The sequence below is a fragment of the Orbicella franksi genome, chromosome 15 (assembly GCF_964199315.1).
Source record: "Orbicella franksi chromosome 15, jaOrbFran1.1, whole genome shotgun sequence".
Taxonomy (NCBI): domain Eukaryota; kingdom Metazoa; phylum Cnidaria; class Anthozoa; order Scleractinia; family Merulinidae; genus Orbicella; species Orbicella franksi.
In genome coordinates this window covers 19213259-19235707 of record NC_138159.1, presented here as the reverse complement: position 1 = coordinate 19235707, position 22449 = coordinate 19213259, and the positions used below count along the sequence as shown (strand labels likewise).

Genomic DNA, 22449 nt, shown 5'->3' with positions numbered 1-22449 from the left:
CTTGTTCATCATTGCTAACACCTCTTTCTACAAAACGTTTCTTCATTAAAGCAGCTAACTTTAAAGTTCCAATAAACTAAAGCTACAAATACAAACTTTAAAATATATATATATTAACCTACAGATACAGTCGAACCCCGTTTTCTCACACACCATTAGGACCACACTAAGTGTTGATATAATCCAGGTGACTGTCTTAATTAACAGAATGTGTTGGAGGTAGGAACTAAAATCACTTTCCGTAATCTCGAGGTGTCCGTATTAAGAAGTCATTCGTAAAGCGAGGTTTAACTGTAGCACTGTAGCTAACAAATACTGCTATTGAGTATAAGGAAAATACAAACTTCAAGGCAAATAGTAACTCAGTAAGTCCATTGAAGCAATGTTCATTGTACTACATATTTTCCAGTACATAACTGACTGTCAATAACCTGCTAATCCCTAAAACAAACTTGCTATAAAAACATCATAAGATAATTAAATGTCAAAGAGTATAGTGATCATTTTAGAAACAAAACATTTGTTCTTTAAATTAAGAAAACGCAAATCCTCTAAACAGCCTTTTCTCCTATAGTGGAGGTTCTTATTTCAACAATTGATCTATAAAGTGGTTTTATTACTTTCTTATTTTGCTAGTAAGTCTATTGTTTGATATAACCACTGGTAAAGTAAACATACAACAATTCATACAATACAATCTAAGAGACGTTGCTATTTATCCCATCCATATGCAAGCGACACAAATTTGTTTTTGTCACCAACCCACCCGTCTCCCCTTTAAATTAAGAAAACGTAAATCCTCTAAAGAGCCTTTTCTCCTATAGTAGAGGTTTTTATTACAACAATTAATACATAAAGGGGTTTTACTGCTTTCTTATTTAGTCACTCTATTATTTAATATAACCATTAACCACTAAAAGGTTTTTTTGTCCTTCAAAATAATTCATACAATACAACTCAAGAGATGTAGTTATTAATCCCATCCATCTGCAAGAGACACAAATTTGTGTTTGTCACCCACTCACCCACCCTCCCCCTACCCTCAAAACAATTATTGAACAGTTCAATCGATACAGAACCAAATCACCAGCAATTACGTGAATACTGCACCTCTAACGTTTTACTGATCACAGAAAAGAATTCCACAAATTACACAAACTGAAAACTAAAATGAATTTTGAATCCGTTAAAATAACTCGACAATAACCGGTTTTCTTTTTGTTTGTAAAGGACAATGTTCACTCCAGTATCTGGATGCGATGGTTATTCTTGTCAGACACAACAATCCGGCCATTACTGAGAACTGCTAAACACGATGGGAAATTGAATTCTCCTAAATTACTGCCCTTTCTTCCACACTTGCTAACAAAATTTCCATTCAGTTCAAAAACTTGTATTCTATCATTACCTAAATCACAGACCATCAGGTCTCCTGACTTGTTCACTGAAAAACAACAGGGATACTTAAACTCCCCGTCCCCTCCACCCTGCTTTCCAAACTTGTACTGAAAGTTTCCATTCCTGTCGTAAACTTTCATACAATCTGTACTGTAGTCTGACACTATGAGATATCTATCACACTAAACACAGTGGAAAGGAAAAGTAAAAGAGCCGTGCCCACCTACCTTCATTAGAAACTTGCCATCAGGAGAAAAGATCTTAGTTAATTTGTTACCTGTATCAGCAACAATGATATTTCCATCACTGTCTACAGATAAACCACAAGGATTAGAGAACTGACTATCACGGCTTCCTTTCCCACCAAACATACCCGCGTACTTACCCTCCCCAATGAAAATCTGGATCCTATGGTTATCCTGCTCTGCTACGAAAATATTTCCATTTGTATGAAAAGTTATTCCCGCTGGATACTTAAATTCGCCCGCTTTGTTACCTTCCCGACCAAAAGATCTTAAGTATTTTCCATCACTCTTGAAGATTTGAACTCTGTGGTTCCCCCAATTAGTTACAGCTATCTCGTCCCTGGCATTCACTGCCACCCCCCAGGGATAATTAACCATTCCAACAGACGAACCTCGTTTTCCAAAAGAAAAAGCAGGTCTTAACTGAAATGATTTCACCTCAATAGAAAAAGGACTATCAAGAACGTGTTTGCCGTTTACCTTTACTGTCACTTTGTATTTGCCTTGATCTTTCGGTGAATAGGAGATTTTGTAGCTTCCATCCTTATTGTCATTTATTCCCACCTCCGTCGCGCATTCTCGTCCTTCTTCGTCCCTAGCTTCAGTTTGCTGCAGTATTTTCAGTGTTCCAATTTCTTCGGTCTTGACAGTCTTCAACATCTTTAGATTTGGCACGAAAACTAAAATCGGAAGATCTTTCAGGTCACGCTCAGTTGGCTTAGTAGTTTGATCAACTCCCTCCAAGATTGTTTGTAATGACTTTTTCACTTGAACGACTTCAGCGTTTGCACATCGTGTCAAAACTTTATCAGCTTTATCCAACATTGATTTGATCACCTCTATTTGATTTTTGATCTCGGTCTTTTGCGTTGTTAGACTTTCGAGTGATTTCTCTGTTTGGTCTTCCACCGCTGCAAAAATAGTTTGCTTCTTCGCTTCAATATTGGCAATTAAATTGTCAACAGTCCTTTGAACGTCCCTCTTCACCCCTTCGCCTCTTTGTATGATCTTCGCGTAGTCTTCATCAAGTTTACTAACAGCAATCAGCTTTGCTTGTAAATTATGCTTCTGTGTTTCAATCATTGATTTGATTTCAATCTTTTCTCTTTCAGCTTCGTCATCTATGTGCTCCAAAGCATGACCAGGATGATCCATCAAAACACAAGTTTGGCAAACGGCCGTTTCACAGTTCTTACAAAAGTACTTCAGCTCTTCTTTCTCGTGCCGTTGCTTTGCACAGAACACAGGTCGCTTTAGCACATCCTCATAGTCCTTGTCTTGAAAGTCTTTCAGCGCCAGAACACGGTGATCTTTATTGCTTCGCATGATGTTGTGTGCCGTGACGCACTCTTGACAGTGAAATATGCAGCAATGGAAACAATAAAAAGTTTCGGAGCTTTTCTTCTCGCAGTTCCCACATCTTACTTGACTACTTCTGCACTCTTTTATTGCCAGCACATCAATCAAGCCATTCAGATAAAAGCTGGTTGGAAGATCTTTCAGATCGCCACTTTCAGGTACTCTGCTAAGGGCTTGACAATTTAAACATCTAATGGTGTCGCAGCCATGACTTGTCCTATGCCGTTGTTTCAAGCAGTGCAGACAGAAACTGTGTAAGCATGGCAGATGTTTTGGATCTGTAAATATGTCGGAACACACCGAGCAAGACACTTCTTCACGGAGATTATGGAGCAACGTTTTGATATCCATGTCGTGTTCACAAACAAGGGGGTAAAGCAAGGTTTTCGCGGAACTCAGCTCGAAACAATGAAGTCTGGTGACTTTCTTTTTTAGTTCTTCTTGAAATCGTGGCTGTTTATTATGATAATCTTTTCCCTTGTTCAAACCAATCATGGAACGTTGTTTTAAGAGCCTTTGTCATTTTGCCTGATACTGATTCCTAAGAATGTGACACATGTGGCTGGTTGATCAGATGTCATTAAAACATTGATCAGAACAAAACATTAGTACTTTGGAGTCTGTATTTCAATTCCTTCCTGTCTGAATAGACGTCATTTGTTTTTCTCACTTGCAAAAGATGGACAGCTCATTTTGTTGGGGTGCGTTGGTCAGGAGGAACTGAACTTACAATCTCTATGGACTATCTGCGAGTCGCGCGTCCCTCGTGAGCTAGTTCGCGCGCCACGCGTCGATCTTTCCTACTTACTTACTTACTTACTTACTTACTTACTTAATCCTCTTCGTGTTTTGAAACACATAAGGCCTCGGCCAAAGTGCGCCATTGGCCTCTGTCGGGTGCTCGTCGTTCCAGGTGACCCCATGTCCAGCTGTTCTCCTTCATCTCTTTCTCCACTGTCCTCCCCCATGTTTCTTTCGGTCTGTCTCTCTTTCTACGGCCATCAGGGGTCCACCTGAGGGCAACTCGTGGTAGTGCTGGTGGTGGCATGCGCAGCACATGACCAATCCATTTCAATCTCTTTCGCCGGACTTGTTGTTTGATTGGTTCTGTTCCTGTTCTTCTGCGCAACTCACAGTTTGAGATTGTCTGGGGCCAGTATATACGGAGAATCGTGCGAAGGCTCTTGTTCTGGAAGACTTCTAGCTTGTGGCTGATGGTTTTGGTCATCTTCCAGGATTCTGCGCCATAAAGTAGAATGCTTAAGACATTGCTTTTGAAAAATCGGATCTTTGTGTTCTGGCTGATGTTCTTGGATCTCCAAGTGCCTCGAAGCGAGGCAAAGGCCTGGCTTGCCTTTGAAATCCGGACTAGGATCTCTTCTTCTCCATCTCCGCTGGTGGACACCTTAGATCCCAGGTAGGTAAAGTGATCAACCTCTTCTACCACTTCCCCATACACCATGATGGATTCATTGGTCCTGCCACTCATCCTCAAATGCCTTGTCTTCTTAATGGTGATCTTCAGGCCTAATTTCCCTGCTGTAGTTGCATTGGTCTTTGCCTCCATGTCCTGGTGTCGATGGGCGAGCAGCGCAATATCATCTGCATAATCAAGGTATTCCAAGACACTGGTCAATGTCCATCTAATCCCTCTCCTTCCACCACTAGTCACTTGTTTCAAAACCCAGTCGATCCCCAAGAATAATAGAAAGGGGGAGAAAATACACCCTTTTTTCACACCCGTGGTCACGCTGAAGGCGTCTGTAAGCGCTGCGTTGCAAATAACCTGGGACTTGAAGTCACTGCAAAGCATGTTGATGACATTTACCAGCTTTGATGGAATCCCGTAGTGCCTTAATATCTTCCATAGGGAATCTCGGTAAATGCCGTCAAACGCCTTCTCAAAGTCAATAAAGTTGGCATACAGGGGAGCATTCCATTCTTTCCTCTGCTCTAGAATTTGCCTTAGGGTGAAAATGTGGTCAGAGCACGAGCGTCCAGGGCGGAAACCTGCCTGTTCCTGCCTGATGTACTCATCCAGTGTTTCAGCCAGTCTTGTATGGATGATCTTGCTGAAGACCTTGCTGGTAATGGGGAGTAGAGTGACACCTCTCCAGTTGTTGCAGTCACCCAAATCACCCTTTTTGGGTAATTTGACAAAGAGTACGGTCTTCCACGCTTCAGGAATCGTCTCGCTCTCCCATATCTCTCTGAATATGCACGTCAAAAGGCCTGGTGTTTCAGTTTCTTCAACCTTGAGCATTTCTGCAGTCACTCCATCTGCTCCACCTGCCTTCCCGCTCTTCATCACTTTGATGGCAGCTTTCACCTCTTCCATGGTAGGTGGATCTATGCAGATATCCAAGTCCTCTACTGCCGGTGGAATCTCAGCTACCTGTTCAGGTTCTGGCCTATTTAGAATGCTTTCAAAATGTTCCTTCCAGCATGCCAGCTTTTCTGCTTCTTTCGAAAAAACATTACCATCTGTGTCTTTTACAGGGACATCGTTGTTTTTAAAACCATTATTTAACATTTTGTTAATTCTATATAGGGTCTTCAGATCTTGTCTACCAGCAGCCTCTTCTGCCTCAACCGCGAGTCTCTCTACAAGTTTTCTCTTGTCTAGTTTGGTAATTTTTTTTTTTTGACTGTGCCTGGGTATATCCAGTCTAATCTGGGTACATCCAGCCGATCCCAAGCCCGGGTAAAAGAGGAGGGTTGGGCATAAGGCGTCGATGTTTCACGACAGGAAAAATGCTTCTTGGCAGTCTGTTATGATCAAAAGTACTTATGTCACTATGGACTGTAATTTTTATGTGGCAATGGCATCTTATCCATCTTCTAAAATCTTTCCGTTTCATCTGCGCCTGTGATAAAAGCCTAATTTCTCCTTAATGTAAGAAGACACGTTATGGAAATACTAGACCCAATCATCACAGTTCAAAAGGTTTGACCAAAACCCAAATTCTCTCAAAAATATTTAAAGAAATACTGCGGCTCAGTCAGGAGAAATTTGATATCAATCGTTTTCTTTGGACGTTGAAAATCAGTGGCAAGTTTGAATTAAGAGCTGTTGTGGTTTGTAACAGCTGACCTCACTGAAATAGTGAGCTATTTTTAGCTTTCTAAGTGTGCACTTGAAGACCCTCAAGACGTCAACGCTGTCACTTTCGTTTTAAGTGGTATCTTGTAGGGACTGACAATAAAGTTAGAGTTTCACCCAGATTGATCTCCTCTTGGACTTTAATTTAAATTTTCCGACGAGCATCCCCGACCTTTTCGTATGGGCCTCCCCTCTACCCCTCCCCCCTAACTCGGGGCTCGGTAACCGTCAGTGCCTCATGGTTATATACATGTGACGTGTAGTTATTCTATTGGAGGAATGAAAAGCGTTTTTTGGTCTGACAAGGATCTTGTGTATCGGTCAACTCATCAACAGTAAAGAACTTTTCAGTTAAAGATTGAGAAAAAAACAAATTAAATGATTTCAATGGAGTGTTTCTCATTTCCTCCTTCTAGCAATTATCTAGATACGTTCAACCCTTTTTTTTCAGTCTTGTGGCTATGAGGAGAAGACAAATACTTTCCCAGGATATTTAGTGAGAAAGTAAACTTATTTCGCGAAAAACTCCCAAGCAGTCAAACGATCCGGTCAGCTTTAATAATCCTTCATTCCAAGGCTTTACAAACGAGCGCGCTGTATATCATACACACAACTTAGGGGCGTCCCAACAATACCATACTAGAGCAGGGACACTAGCGCCGTCATACGTCACTGTTCAAGCGATTCTATTCTTTGGCGGTAAAACAAGGGAAATGTTTACTTGTATACATTCTGATTGAAACACTGAAGAGAAGACAGAGAAGCCGAAAGCTGAGGAACGCACTTTACATCTATATCTCTACTTAGTTAATTTGGTAAAATGCTTGAGATATCACACCAGCTTTAAAAATCTAAATAAAAATAATACACTGGGATATTAAAAAAATAAAAAAAAATAAAAATAAAACTCTCTAAATAAAAATAATATAATAAAATATCCAAAAAATTAAAAAAATCCAAATAAAACTAATACATTCGAATATTAAAAACTCACTTTGATTTAAAACTATCTACGGACAATGCATTCCGGGACAATATCCTCAGGAAGAGAGTTCTATTCATTGATTGTTCGTGGCAAGAAAGAAAACTTAAAAATATATTTCTTTGCTCTAGAAACTACAAACTTAAACTGAAGCGTGACTCCCAGGGGTTCTTTTTTCAATATTTGGTTTTAAGTTGGCTTCTACTGAAAAATCCGTCAGATTGCTCTTTCGTTTGGACAAGTATCATACGCTTCCTCGGTGCTTGCTTGTTGTATCTAGCCTTTCCCTAAATGGCTCTTCGGCGTTAACTTCCTGTGGGACAGTATCGTGACAACGAAAGGCATTGTAGCATTGCTTCCAAAAACAAACCTTGGCGGAGCACACAACCGAGGTACGGAGAAAGAAACATAAAACGCTTTAAGAACGGCGCTAGTTTATCTAACCTATTGCCATTGATTTCCTTTCTCGAGTCCAGTTCTCCACGCAATGAATTTAGCGCTACCAGAAAAAAAGAAACCCTGCAGAATATGAAACTAGTGCTCGCTCGCCTTGCCGACCCGCCAAGAGTAGCGTGCAAGAGATTTGTAGGGAGGGGAAGGTTAACGTAACTGCTTTGAAGTGTTTCTTCTGTATCTCAACACAGTCAAAGAGGTAAAGTTATTGTTCGACCACGGTTCGTGTTAACAGGAAGCTGAAACGTAGTCATGTATCAAATGACCTCGTAACTTATCATGTATTTCGTTTTCATAGCTCCAAAACAAACTCAAGTTTTTTCAATTTATAACGTAGTCACAAAAGAACAGAGTTAAATACGATAAAACCTTATTAAACAGGCTTATTCGGCCCATTGTACTGGAGAATTTATGAACCTCTCTTTACGATCTCTAGCAATTTCTTTTTTCACACAAGAAACTAAAAAGTAAACTCAAAGCAAAGAGCAACTTTCTTGAACTCACACTTTGTTTATTTACATTATCAAAGAAAATGATGATTTTACAATTATTTCATATCAAGCTATTTACTGCTCTTAATCATTGCAAACAGCTCTTTCTACAAAACGTTTCATCATTAAAGCAGTTAACTTTAAAGTTCCAATAAACTAAAGCTAAAAATACACACTTTAAAAACATATATTTTAACCTACAGATACAGTCGAACCCCGTTTTCTCAAACACCGTCAGAAGTACACTAAGTGTTGCTATAATCCAGGTGTCTGTCTTAAGCTGGTCAAGCTAACAGAAAATCTTGGAGCTAGGAACTAAGGCTCAAGGTGTCCGTATTAAGCGGTCATTCGTAAAGTGGGGTTTAACTGTAGCACTGCAGCTAACAAATACCGTCTGCTATTGAGTATAAGGAAAATACAAACGTCAAGGCAATTAGTAACTTGATAAATTCATTGAAGCAATGTTCTTTGTACTACATATTTTCCAGTATATACCTGACTGTCAATAACCTGCTAATCCCTAAAACAAACTTGCTATAAAAACATCATAACGACAATTAAATGTCAAAGAGTATAGTAATAATTTGAGAAACAAAATGTTTCTTCTTTAAATTAAGAAAAGGCAAATCCCCTAAACAGCCTTTTCTCCTATAGTGGAGGTTCTTATTACAACAATTAATCCATAAAGTGGTTTTATAACTTTCTTATTTTGCTAGTCACTCTATTATATAATATAACCACTGGTAAAGTAAACAAAAAAAAAACGTTTTTTCTTGTCCTTCAAAATAATTCATACAATACAACTTAAGAGATGTACGTATTATTCCCATCCAACTGCAAGCCACACAAATTTGTTTTTGTCACCCACCCACCCGTCCCACCTAACCCCAAAACAATTATAGAACAGTTCAACCGATACAGAGCCACACCACAAGCAATTGGGTGAACACTGCATCTCTAACGTTTTATCACAGAAAATAATTCCACATATTAAACAAACTGAAAACTAAAATAAATTTTGAATTTTGAATTAATGTCCTAGAGTTTCTCTTTTTTCATAAAGTACAGTGCTCACTCCAGTATCTGGATGCGATGGTTATTCTTGTCAGACACAACAATTCGGCCATTACTGAGAACTGCTACAGACGATGGGAAATTGAATTCTCCTAAATTACTACTCTTTCTTCCAAACTTGCCAACAAACTTTCCACTGAGTTCAAATACTTGTATTCTATTATTACCTGAATCACAGACCATCAGGTGTCCTGACTTGGTCACTGACAAACAATGGGGATAATTAAACTCCCCGTCCCCGCTACCCTGTTTTCCAAACTTGTACTGAAAGTCTCCATTACAATTAAAAACCTTTATACAGTGTTTACTGTAGTCTGACACTATGAGATATCTATCACACTGAACACAGTGGATAGGACAAGTAAAAGAGCCCTGCCCACCTATCTTTGTTAGAAACTTGCCTTCAGGAGAAAAGATCTTAATCATGATGTTACCTACATCAGCAACAATGATGTTTCCATTACTGTCTACAGATAAACCCCAAGGATAAGAGAGCTGACTATCAAGGATTCCTTTCCCACCAAACATACCCACGTACTCACCCTCCCCACTGAAAATCTGGATACTATGGTTATCCCTGTCTGCTACGAAAATATTTCCATTTGTATGAAACGTTATTCCCAAAGGATACTTAAATTCGCCCACTTTGTTACCTTCCCGACCAAACGATCTTAAGTATTTTCCATCACTCTTGAAGATTTGAACTCTGTAGTTCCCACAATCAGTTACAGCTATCTCGTCCCTGGCATTCACTGCCACCCCAAAGGGATACTTAAACATTCCGACAGACGAACCTTCTTTTCCAAAAGAAAAAGCAGGTTTTAACTGAAATAATTTCACATCAATGGAAAAAGGACTATCAAGAACGTGTCCTCCGTTTACCTTTACTGTCACTTTGTATTTGCCTTGATCTTTGGGTGAATAGCTGATTTTGTAGCTTCCATCTTTATTGTCATTTATTCGCACTTCCGTCGCGCATTCTCGTCCTTGTTCGTCCCTCATCTCTACCGTTACACGGTCATGTTTATTGTAACACTGCTCTCCCTCTGCGTTTCTAGTGGTCAGAACAAACTGTGCTTCAACTCCAACAGTTCCTTCTTGGAGTCCTTTGCCCTCAGCGACAGATTGACTAGCTTCAGTTTGCTGCACTATTTTCAGTGTTCCAATTTCTTCGGTGCTTACAGTCTTCAACATCTTTAGATTTGGCACGAAAACCAACGTCGGAGGATCTTTCAGGTCACGCTCAGTTGGCTTAGTAGTTTGATCAACTCCCTCCAAGATTGTTTGTAATGACTTTTTCACTTGAACGACTTCAGCGTTTGCACTTCGTGTCAAAACTTTATCAGCTTTATCCAACGTTGATTTGATCACCTCTATTTGATTCTCGATCTCGGTCTTCTGGGTTGTTAGACTTTCCAGTGATTTCTTTGTTTGGTCTTCCACCGCTGCAAAAATAGTCTGTTTCTTCGCTTCAATATTGACAATTAAATTGTCAACAGTCCTCTGAACGTCCCTCTTCACCTCTTCGCCTCGTTGTATGATCTTCGCGTAGTCTTCATCAAGTTTACTAACAGCAGTCAGCTTTGCTTGTAAATTACGCTTCTGTGTTTCAATCATTGATTTCATTTCAATCTTTTGTCTTTCAGTTTCGTCTTCTATGTGCTCCAAAGCATGACCACTGTGGCTTAGAGTGACACAAGTTTGGCAGACCGCCATTTCACACTTACAAAAGTACTTTAGCTCTTCTTTCTCGTTCCGTTGCTTTGTACAGAACACAGGTCGCTTTAGCACATCCTCATAGTCCTTGTCTTCAAAGTCTTTCAGCGCCAGAACACGATGATCTTTATTGCTTCGCATTATGTTGTGTGCAGTTACGCACTCTTGACAGTGAAATATGCAACACCGGAAACAATAAGAAGTGGCAGAGCTTTTCTTCTCGCAGTTCCCACATCTTACTTGACTATTTCTGCACTCTTTGATTGCCAGCACATCAATCAAGCCATTCAGATAAAAACTGCTTGGAAGATCTTTCAGATCCCCACTTTCAGGTACTCTGCTAACGGCTTGACAATTCGGGCATCTGATGGTGTCGCAGCCATGACTCGTCCTATGCCATTGTTTCAAGCAGTGCAGACAGAAACTGTGTAAACATGGCAGGTGTTTTGGATCGGTAAATATGTCGGAACACACCGAGCAAGACACTTCTTCACGGAGATTATGGAGCAACGTTTTGATATCCATGTCGTGTTCAGCAACAAGCGAGTAAAGCAAGGTTTTCGCGGAACTCAACTCGAAACAATGAAGTCTGGCTGTTTGTCATGCTAATCTTTTCGCTTGTTCAAACCAATCATGGAACGTTGCTTTAAAGAGCCTTTGTCATTTTGTCTTGGATACTGATTCCTATGAATGTGACCCCGAGGCACTCCGTTTAAGCTCGTTGATCAGATATGTCACTAAAACACTGATCAGAACAAGAGAAATTCTTTGGAGTCTGTATTTGAATTCCTTTCTGCCTGAATAGACTTCATTTGTTTTGTTCACGCGCAAACGATGGACAGCTGATTTTGTTATGGTTTGTTGGTCAGACAGAACTTCAAGCAATGGTTTGAACTTACAATCTCTACTGACGCGCGAAGACTTGCGGTTATCTGCGAGTCACGCGTCCCTCGTGAGCTGGTTCGCGGGCCGCGGGTCGATCTCTCACGAGAGGAAAAATGCTTCTTGGCAGTCTGTTATGATCAAAACTACCTATGTCATTATGGACTGTAATTTTCATATATGGCAATGGCATCAGTTATCTATTTTCTAAAATCTTAAGCTTATCCTGACTTGCATGGCATAAAGGAGTCAAGAGCATTGCGGCTCCCCCGGATTGGATGCTAATCCAACACAGGTTACTCCCCCCCCCCCCGCTCATTTTCTTATTTTGTTCTAACAGTTTCTGTGTGAGGAGAGGTGCTACAACAGTAAAATGTCAGGGGGTGCTTGCCCATCAATTTTTGGAAAAGTGACTGCCCACTGCTTATTCCGGAACTGTTTAATCTGGAATTTAGCTCACTACTTGAGAGGAGGCGACCAAATGAAATAGTCGGGGATGGACGCTGTCGTCTCGCTAAGGGCCGGCTGTAAATCAATGATTCTGGTCTTACTTATAGAGTGTTCAGGAATAAAACGCTACTAGTTTTAGCTGTCTAAGTGTACATTTGAAGACCCTGAAGACGTTAACGCTGTCATTTTCGTTTTAATTGGTATTTTGTCGGGATTGAAAATAGAGCTGGAGTTACGCCCAGAGTGGTCTCCTCTAGAACTTTTATTCAAATTTTTCGACGAGCATACCCGACATTTTTGTATGGGACTCCCGTAACCCCCCTGGCCGTCTGCTGCCTCATGCTTATATACATGAGACGTGTAGTTATTCTATTGGTGGAAAGAAAAGCGTTTTTTGGTCTGACAAGGATCTTGTGTACCGGTCAACTCATCAGCAGTGAAGAATTTTTAATTAAAGATTGAGGAAGGAACAAATGTTTTCAATGTAGTGTTTCTCATTGCCTCCTACTAGCAATTATCTAGATACGTTCAACCTTTTTTCTGTCTTGTTGCTATGAGGAGAAGACAGATACTCTCCCATGACAATTAGTAAGAACGTTAACTCATGTCACGTTAAATTAAGCAGCCTCGCATCAAACGATCCGGTTAGCTTTATTAATCCTTCATTCGAAGGCGTTCAAACGAGAGCGCTGTATATCATACACACACCTTAGGGGCGTCCCAACAATACCTTACTAAAGCAGGGACACTAGCGCCGTCATACGTCACTGTTCAAGCGATTCTATTTTTTCGCGGGAAAGCAAGGGAAATGTCAACCTGTATACATTCTGATTGAAACACTGAAGACAAGACAAAAAAACCGAAACAGACATGGCTCCTCGTACGGTTCTGATCAGATGAAACGATATTCATTCTTTAATCATCAATTCAGCCTTGACAGAAATCGAAAACTTTTTAGAAGACGAAAGTTCTTATACATGACAAAAGAAGACCACGTCGCTTTAACAACACAAACACAATTTAACACACGTCGCTTTAACAGATAGATAGTTGGTGCCAATTTCCTCCCTTGCAGCAAGAGGCTGAATTGCGGAGGAACCAGAGAGGTGAGATCGGACGTCAGTATATGAAGGCGCACTTTGCAGCCACTTCAGTCCATGTATGATCTCACCTTACCCACCCCAGACCAATGACCGGCACAAGTCAGATAGACCATGACATCGGGTTCTACGTCCCCTACTCTTTTCGAACAGTGTCATGCGTTCTTTAACGTCCCACAAGAACCAGATCAGTGTAGTGCTGTGAGACGGGGCCTACGGTTTATCGTCCTTATCCGAGAAGACTTGAATGTTTAACCATTTGTGGATGTAATTACAAAGGCAGCACATTCTCCTCAGTTATTTTAAGACCCTGAGTGTTGGTCCGGTTGGGGCTCGAACCTTCGACCTCCCGCACAGCAGTCCGGCGCTCTCCCAATTGAGCTAACCAGGCGGCGGTAACAATACAATATTCAGAACCAATTATCAGCAAGCTAGCATTTATAAACTGTATTGTGTTATTCCTCATTGTTCTTACCTGCTACGCTTAATTTTATCTTCCACAGTGAATCAGAGTAGCTTTCCAGAGATGGAACGTGTACTGTGTGGAAGACTCCATGTGTGACTTTCAATCTTTACACGAAGACCAAAACCCTTCTAGCACAAAGGAAAGCGGCGGATTATACTCGAGATTTACTTCTTCAGACCATACACGCAGTTAATAATCATTATCTGCATAGCACGCGTTTGAGGAATAATATGGGGCGAGTGTGAGGGGTGTGAGGGGAAGGAAATGAATTGCCTTCGGTTTGCAGCGCTCTTTTCGTTTCCTGGCGTGTGGCGACCCGTGCGCGTGTTCTCGCTTTTGTGCGTCGCTTCCTGTTATTACTCGAGTTCATGGGCCCGAAATGAAAACCATGTTTGTAAGATTCATAAGCGAAGTTGTAAAAGAGCAACTTTGTTTGAATAATTGTTTGCTCAGTACCTAAGCAATAGAACACTTTTTCCGTGTTTACATAGCCTCATCTTAACACGAGGAGGGTTCGGAGAATTCGAGACAGTTATGCAAGCCCTCGACTACGTCTCGGGTTTGCGTAACTTTCGAGAATTCTCCTAACCCCCGAGTGTTTAGATAAGGCTATGTAAACACGGAAAAAGCGTTCTTTCGCTTTATAAAAGAATTCTCAAAAATAGCGCGAATCTAAAACGTCACAACCCAGTTTACATACTCTCATCTAAACACACCTATCGACCAATAAGAGCGCGCGTAGTATCTCAGTTATTTTATAACGAGGAAATATTGCTCTCGTTCTGTTGTTACAGGTTCTCACCTTTGGCTCGCTAACTTTTCTCAAACGTAAACCAAACAATTCGCTTCTCAAGAAACAGTTAAAACTGGATGCATATTACAACTTCACTTAACTTACACTTTATTTCAGTTTCTCACATCGAGTAAATGATGATTTAACAATAATATCATACAAAAAGCTGTTCACTACTGTTCATCATTGCTAACAGCTCTTTCTACAAAACGTATCTTCATTAAAGCAGCTAACCTTAAAGTTCCAATAAACTAAAGCTAAAAATACAAACTTTAAAAATATATATATTAACCTACAGATACAGTCGAACTCCGTTTTCTCAAACACCGTCAGAAGTACACTAAGTGTTGCTATAATCCAGGTGTCAGTCTTAAGCTGGTCAAGCTAACAGAAAATCTTGGAGCTAGGAACTAAAATCAATTTCCATAAGGCTCAAGGTGTCCGTATTAAGCGGTCATTCGTAAAGTGGGGTTTAACTGTAGCACTGCAGCTAACAAATACTGCTATTGAGTATAAGGAAACTACAAACTTCAAGGCAATTAGTAACTCGGTAAGTTCATTGAAGCAATGTTCATTGTACTACATATTTTCCAGTACATACCTGACTGTCAATAACCTGCTAATCCCTAAAACAAACTTGCTATAAAAACATCATAAAGATAATTAAATGTCAAAGAGTATAGTAATCATTTGAGAAACAAAATGTTTCTTCTTTAAATTAAGAAAAGGCAAATCCTCTAAACAGCCTTTTCTCCTATTGTGGAGGTTCATATTACAACAATTAATCCATAAAGTGGTTTTATAACTTTCTTATTTTGCTAGTCACTCTATTATATAATATAACCACTGGTAAAGTAAACAAAAAAAAAACGTTTTTTCTTGTCCTTCAAAATAATTCATACAATACAACTTAAGAGATGTACGTATTATTCCCATCCAACTGCAAGCCACACAAATTTGTTTTTGTCACCCACCCACCCGTCCCACCTAACCCCAAAACAATTATAGAACAGTTCAACCGATACAGAGCCACACCACAAGCAATTGGGTGAACACTGCATCTCTAACGTTTTATCACAGAAAATAATTCCACATATTAAACAAACTGAAAACTAAAATAAATTTTGAATTTTGAATTTTGAATTAATATCCTGGAGTTTCTCTTTTTTCATAAAGTACAGTGCTCACTCCAGTATCTGGATGCGATTGTTACCCTGCTCACACACAACAATTCGGCCATTACTGAGAACTACTACAGACGTTGGACCAGTGAATTCTCCTAAATTACTGCCCTTTCTTCCAAACTTGCCAACAAACTTTCCACTGAGTTCAAATACTTGTATTCTATTATTACCAAAGTCACAGACCATCAGGTGTCCTGACTTGTTCACTGACAAACAACAGGGATAAGTTAACTCCCCGTCCCCTCCACCCTTCTTTCCAAACTTGTACTGAAAGTCTCCATTACAATTAAAAACCTTAATACAGTGTTCCGTGTGGTCTGACACTATGAGATATCTATCACACTGAACACAGTGGATAGGAGAAGTAAAAGAACCCCGCCCACCTATCTTCATTAGAAACTTGCCATCAGGAGAAAAGATCTTAATCATGTTGTTACCTTTATCAGCAACAATGATGTTTCCATCACTGTCTACAGATAAACCACAAGGATAAGAGAGATGACTATCAAGGCTTCCTTGCCCACCAAACACACCCACGTACTCACCCTCCCCACTGAAAATCTGGATCCTATGGTTATCCCAGTCTGCTACGAAAATATTGCCATTTGTATGAAACGTTATTCCCATAGGATACTTAAATTCGCCCGCTTTGTTACCTTGCAGACCAAACGATCTTAAGAATTTCCCATCACTCTTGAAGATTTGAACTCTGTGGTTCCAACAATCAGTTACAGCTATCTCGTCCCTGGCATTCACTGCCACCCCCCAGGGATACTTAAACATTCCGACAGACGAACCTGCTATTCCGAAAGAAAAAGCAGGTCTTAACTGAAATAATTTCACATCAGTGGAAAAAGGACTATCAAGAACATGTCCTCCGTTTACCTTTACTGTCACTTTGTATTTGCCTTGATCTTTGGGTGAATAGCTGATTTTGTAGCTTCCATCCTTATTGTCATTTATTCGCACTTCCGTCGCGCATTCTCGTCCTTCTTCGTCGCTGATCTCTACCGTTACACGATCATGTTTATTGTAACACTGCTCTCCCTCTGCGTTTCTAGTGGTCAGAACAAACTGTGCTTCAACTCCAACAGTTCCTTTTTCGAGTCCTTTGCCCTCAGCGACGGATTGACTAGCTTCAGTTTGCTGCAGTATTTTCAGTGTTCCAATTTCTTCGGTGTTGACAGTCTTCAACATCTTTAGATTTGGCACGAAAACTAAAATCGGAAGATCTTTCAGGTCACGCTCAGTTGGCTTAGTAGTTTGATCAACTCCCTCCAAGATTGTTTGTAATGACTTTTTTACTTGAACGACTTCAGCGTTTGCACTTCGTGTCAAAACTTTATCAGCTTTATCCAACGTTGATTTGATCACCTCTATTTGATTCTCGATCTCGGTCTTCTGGGTTGTTAGACTTTCCAGTGATTTCTTTGTTTGGTCTTCCACCGCTGCAAAAATAGTCTGTTTCTTCGCTTCAATATTGGCAATTAAATTGTCAACAGTCCTCTGAACGTCCCTCTTTACCTCTTCGCCTCGTTGTATAATCTTCGCGTAGTCTTCATCAAGTTTACTAACAGCAGTCAGCTTTGCTTGTAAATTACGCTTCTGTGTTTCAATCATTGATTTCATTTCAATCTTTTGTCTTTCAGCTTTGTCTTCTATGTGCTCCAAAGAATGACCAGGATGATCCATCAAAACACAAGATTGGGAAACGGCCGCTTCACAGTTCTTACAAAAGTACTTTAGCTCTTCTTTCTCGTGCCGTTGCTTTGTACAGAACACAGGTCGCTTTAGCACATCCTCATAGTCCTTGTCTTCAAAGTCTTTCAGCGCCAGAACACGATGATCTTTATTGCTTCGCATTATGTTGTGTGCAGTTACGCACTCTTGACAGTGAAATATGCAACACTGGAAACAATAAGAAGTGGCAGAGCTTTTCTTCTCGCAGTTCCCACATCTTACTTGACTACTTCTACACTCTTTGATTGCCAGCACATCAATCGAGCCATTCAGATAAAAACTGGTTGGAAGATCTTTCAGATCGCCACTTTCAGGTACTCTGCTAACGGCTTGACAATTTGGGCATCTGATGGTGTCGCGGCCATGACTCGTCCTATGCCATTGTTTCAAGCAGTGCAGACAGAAACTGTGTAAACATGGCAGATGTTTTGGATCGGTAAATATGTCGGAACACACCGAGCAAGACACTTCTTCACGGAGATTATGGAGCAACGTTTTGATATCCATGTCGTGTTCAGCAACAAGCGAGTAAAGCAAGGTTTTCGCGGAACTCAACCCGAAACAATGAAGTCTTGTGACTTTCTTTTTTTAGCTTTTCTTGGAATCGTGGCTGTTTATTATGCTAATCTTTTCGCTTGTTCAAGCCAATCATGGAACGTTGCTCTAAAGAGCCTTTGTCATTTTGTCTTGGATACTGATTCCTATGAATGTGACCCCGAGGTACATCGTTTAAGCTCGTTGATCAGATGTCACTAAAACATTGATCAGAACAAAAGAGAAATTCTTTGGAGTCTGTATTTCAATTCCTTTCTGTCCGAATAGGCTTCATTTGTTTTGATCACGCGCAAAAGATGGACAGCTCATTTTGTTAGGGTCTGTTGGTCAGACAGAACTTCAAGCAATGGTTTGAACTTACAATCTCTACGGAGTCGCGAAGAGTCGCGATTATCTGCGAGTCACGCGTTCCTCGTGAGCTGGTTCGCACGCCGCGCGTCGATTTCTCACGAGAGGAAAAATGCTTCTTGGCAGTCTGTTATGATCAAAACAACTGATGTCATTATGGACTGTAATTTTCATATGGCAATGGCATGTTATCCATCCTCTAAAATCTTTCCGTTTTATCTCTGCCTGTGATGAAAGCCTCATTTCTCCTTACCATCTTATGGCAAATGTAAGAAGACACGTTATGGGAATACAAGACTCAATCATCAGAGTTAAAAACGTTTGACTAAAACCCAGATTCTCTCAAAATTATTTAAAGAAATATTGTGACTCATTAAGAAGAAATTTGATATCGATCTTTTTCTTTGGACGGTGAAAATCAGTAGCAAGTTTGAATTAAGAGCTGTTGTGATTTGTAACAGCTGACCACACTGAAATAGTGAGCTATTTTCAGTTAATAATGGAGTGATGTCAAACTTTAGCCAAACTGACCAACACTGCTGGAACTTATCCTGACTTGCGTGGTATAAAGCAGTCCAGAGTATTGCGGCTTTCCCCGGATTGGATGCTAGTCCAACACAGGTTACTTTCCTCCCAACATTTTCTTAGCTTGTCCCAACAGTTTGGTGCATGGTGGTACACTCCTGTGTGACGAGAGGCACTACAACAGTAAAATGTCGGGGGGGGGGGGAGCTTCCCCATCAATTGTCCACACTGTCACTGCCCACTGCTTATACCCGGACTGCTTAATCTGGAGTTTGGCTCGCTTTCCGCGTGGTGGATCGGAGGGGCCTCTCATGTGAAATAGTCGGGGATGGATGCTCGTCGGCTTGCTAAGGGGCGTAAATCCATGCTTCTGGTCTCACGAAGGGACAAAACCTCACTAGTTTTAGCCGCTAGCCGTCAAATATACTTTTTGTGTCTTGCCTTGTGGCTTGTTATTTATAGGTTACTTTAGTAGTAAGCTATACTCGTCTACAATTCTTACAACGATACACGTTTCCATCCCGGAAAGGCAAGTAAACAGAAGAACGAGAGAAATCAAACCAAGGTTCATGTTATGCTCATCGATAAGGTCTCCATTCGTTAATTAACAGTTTGTTAGTTTCTCCGTTTTCATTATTTGCATAGCAAGCGCTTGAGGAATAATATGGCGCGAGTTTGAGCGATGTTCGGGGAAGGAAATGAATTTCCCTGTCCCTCTCTTGCAGGCGCTCTTTCCTTTTTCTCGCTTGTAGTAACCCGCGAGGGTGTTCTCGCTTTGGTGCACTCCTTCCGGTCATTACTCGAGTTCATGAGCCGAAAATAAAAACCATGTTTGTAAGATCTATGAGCGAAGTTGTAAAGGAACAAATACAACAAAGATTATTGTTTGCTTAGTACAAAGGAAACATTGCTTTCGTTCTGTTGTTATTAGTTTATGGATTTCACCTTTGGCTCGCAAATTTCTCTTTAAAGTAAACAAAACAATTCGCTCCTCGAGCAACCGTGATAACTGAAGGCATATTACAGTTTCACTTAACTTACACTTTATTTCAGTTTCTCACATCGTGAAAGTGAATGAATATTTTACAATTATTTTATGTCCAAAGCTATTCACCATTGTTCATCATTGCTAACAGCTCTTTCTATAAAACGTTTTACCATTAAAGCAGCTAACTCTAAAGTTCCAATAAACCAAAGCTAGAGATGTAAACTTTAAAAATATATATTAACCTACAGATAAAGTCGAACTCCGTTTTCTCAGACACCGTCGGGAGCACGCTAAGTGTTGATATAATCCAGGCGTCTCTCTTAAGCTGGTCAAGTTAACAGAAGATGTTGGAGCTAAGAGCTAAAATCAATTTCCTTCATCTCCAGGTGTCCGTATTAAGCAGTCATTCGTAAAGCGTGGTTTAACTGTAGCACTGTAGCTAACAAATACTGTTATTGAGTATTAGGAAAATACAAACTTCAAGGCAAATAGTAACTCAGTAAGTTCATTGAAGCAATTTTCATTATACTACATATTTTGCAGTACATGACTGACCGTCAATAACCTGCTAATCCCTAAAACAAACTTGCTATAAAAACATCATAAAGATAATTAAATGTCAAAATATAGGAATCATTTTAGAAACGATATGTTTCTTTAAATTAAGAATTAAGCAATTAATTAAAAAAGTGGTTTTATTACTTTCTTATTTTGAATTGCTAGTGACTCTACTAATTAATGTACGCAGTTGTAGAGCAAACAAATAAACGGTTTCTTTTCCTAAAAAATAATTCAGACAATACAACTTAATAGATGTAGTTATTCATCCCATCCATCTGCAAGAGACGCATTTGTTTTTGTCACCCACCCACCCGTTCCACCCGTTAAAATGAATTTTTAATCAAACAACGGGGCTAAGTTAACTCTCCGTCCCCTCCACCCTGCTTTCCAAACTTGTAGTGAAAGTTTCCATTCCTGTCGTAAACTTCAAGACAATGTTCGTCTCGGTCTGACACTATGAGATATCTATCACACTGAACACAGTGGATAGGAAAAGTAAAAGAACCCTGCCCACCTATCTTCGTTAGAAACTTGCCATCAGGAGAAAAGATCTTAATCAGTTTGTTGCCTGTATCAGCAAGAATGATATTTCCATCTCTGTCTACAGATAAACCTCAAGGATCCGAAAGCTGACTATCAAGGCTTCCTTTTCCACCAAACATACCCACGTATTCACCCTTCCCACTGAAAATCTGGATCCTATGGTTACTCTGGTCTACTACGAAAATATTTCCATTTTTATGAAAAGTTATTCCTGCTGGATCCTTAAATTCGCCCACTTTCTTACCTTCCCGAAAAAAAGATCTTAAGTATTTCCCATCACTATCAAAGGCTTGAACTCTGGTTCAAACTATCAGTTACAGCTATCTCGTCCCTGGCATTCACTGCCACCCCCTAGGGATGGTTAAACATTCCGACAGACGAACCTTCTTTTCCAAAAGAAAAAGCAAGTCTTGAATGAGATAATTTCACATCAATAGAAAAAGGACTATCAAGAACGTGTTTCCCGTTTACCTTCACGGTCACTCTGTATCTGCCTTGATCTTTGGGTGAATAGGTGATTTTGTAGCTTCCATCCTTATTAACCGCGCGACCATGGGCCGAGCGCGGTTCATGGTTTACCCGTGGTTTATTTTTTAACCGCGCGGCCATGGGCCGAACGCAGTTCATGTTCTACCCGTGCTTTATTTTTTTAACCGCGCGGCCATGGGCCGAGCGCGGTTCATGGTTTACCCGTGGTTTATTTTTTTTTATATTTGTTTTTTTTTAGTTTTGTCGGTGACCAGACCCAAACTTCCACTCGGCCAAATTTTGAATGACGCAACCTGTGATGTTTACTCGCCAAAAGCTGTTGAAACATTAATACAAGGACAATGTTACGGATATTGTTTTCTTTACTTTGGTTAAAATATATTTTCTTTTGGTTTTATCGAAGCGTTGGATTCGAAGGGAAATAATAAATACGCTAAAAAAAGGCGTTACGTCAGCCATGGAATGCGCTGATGTTGCAGCTTTCACTTTCGCTACCTGACGAATAAGATCGTGTTTATATTGCAAGTTTATTTCGGCAGAAGCGACGGTCATCAATTTAGTTGCAATTTTCCGAGTATTTCTTGTGGTTTTAGGCAAATGAAGCAAATTCTTTGGCTGTTTCATCGCAGCGAGTTCGGTGATCAGGAGGAAAATTAAATATTTGCAAGCCAAGCAAAGAACATGTCACAACATACAAGGATTACGTCATTGGTAGGGAAATAACCACCGTAAAGGTAGCCGTGGATAATGGAATATGGATAATAATGGATAATGGAAGTCACTTTCACTTTCCGTAGGTGACAAATAAGATCGCGTTTACTTTGCAAGGTTATTTCGGCAGAAGCGACGGTCATTAATTTATTTGTAGTTTTGCTAGTATTTCTTGTGGATTAGGCAAATGAAGTAAATTCTTTGGCTGTTTCATCGCAGCGAGCTCATAGATCGGAAGGAAAATTAAATATTTGCAAGCCAAGCAAAGACCATGGCAGAACATGCAACGATTA

At 40.2% G+C, this 22449-nt stretch overlaps 3 protein-coding genes across 3 annotated transcripts; all 3 read right to left on the bottom strand.

Annotated features, from left to right (window-relative positions):
• Positions 1-1213: 1213 nt before the first annotated feature.
• LOC145470626 (E3 ubiquitin-protein ligase TRIM71-like) lies at positions 1214-3353 on the bottom strand. The gene has a single exon (XM_081454430.1). The coding sequence runs from the start codon at positions 3351-3353 to the stop codon at positions 1581-1583; it is 1773 nt and encodes a 590-aa protein (XP_081310556.1). The 3' UTR covers positions 1214-1580.
• Positions 3354-8529: 5176 nt separating this feature from the next.
• On the bottom strand, positions 8530-11376 carry LOC145470088 (E3 ubiquitin-protein ligase TRIM45-like). Its single transcript, XM_081453914.1, has one exon. It carries the CDS (start codon positions 11344-11346, stop codon positions 9103-9105), a length of 2244 nt encoding a protein of 747 aa, XP_081310040.1. The 5' UTR covers positions 11347-11376; the 3' UTR covers positions 8530-9102.
• A 4320-nt stretch (positions 11377-15696) lies between these two features.
• LOC145469340 (E3 ubiquitin-protein ligase TRIM45-like) lies at positions 15697-18919 on the bottom strand. The gene has a single exon (XM_081453022.1). The coding sequence runs from the start codon at positions 17941-17943 to the stop codon at positions 15697-15699; it is 2247 nt and encodes a 748-aa protein (XP_081309148.1). The 5' UTR covers positions 17944-18919.
• Positions 18920-22449: the final 3530 nt, after the last annotated feature.

Coding starts and splice junctions, on each gene's coding strand:
- LOC145470088 (XM_081453914.1), bottom strand. CDS start 11,346: ATGGATATCAAAACGTTGCTCCATAATCTCCGTGAAGAAGTGTCTTGC.
- LOC145470626 (XM_081454430.1), bottom strand. CDS start 3,353: ATGGATATCAAAACGTTGCTCCATAATCTCCGTGAAGAAGTGTCTTGC.
- LOC145469340 (XM_081453022.1), bottom strand. CDS start 17,943: ATGGATATCAAAACGTTGCTCCATAATCTCCGTGAAGAAGTGTCTTGC.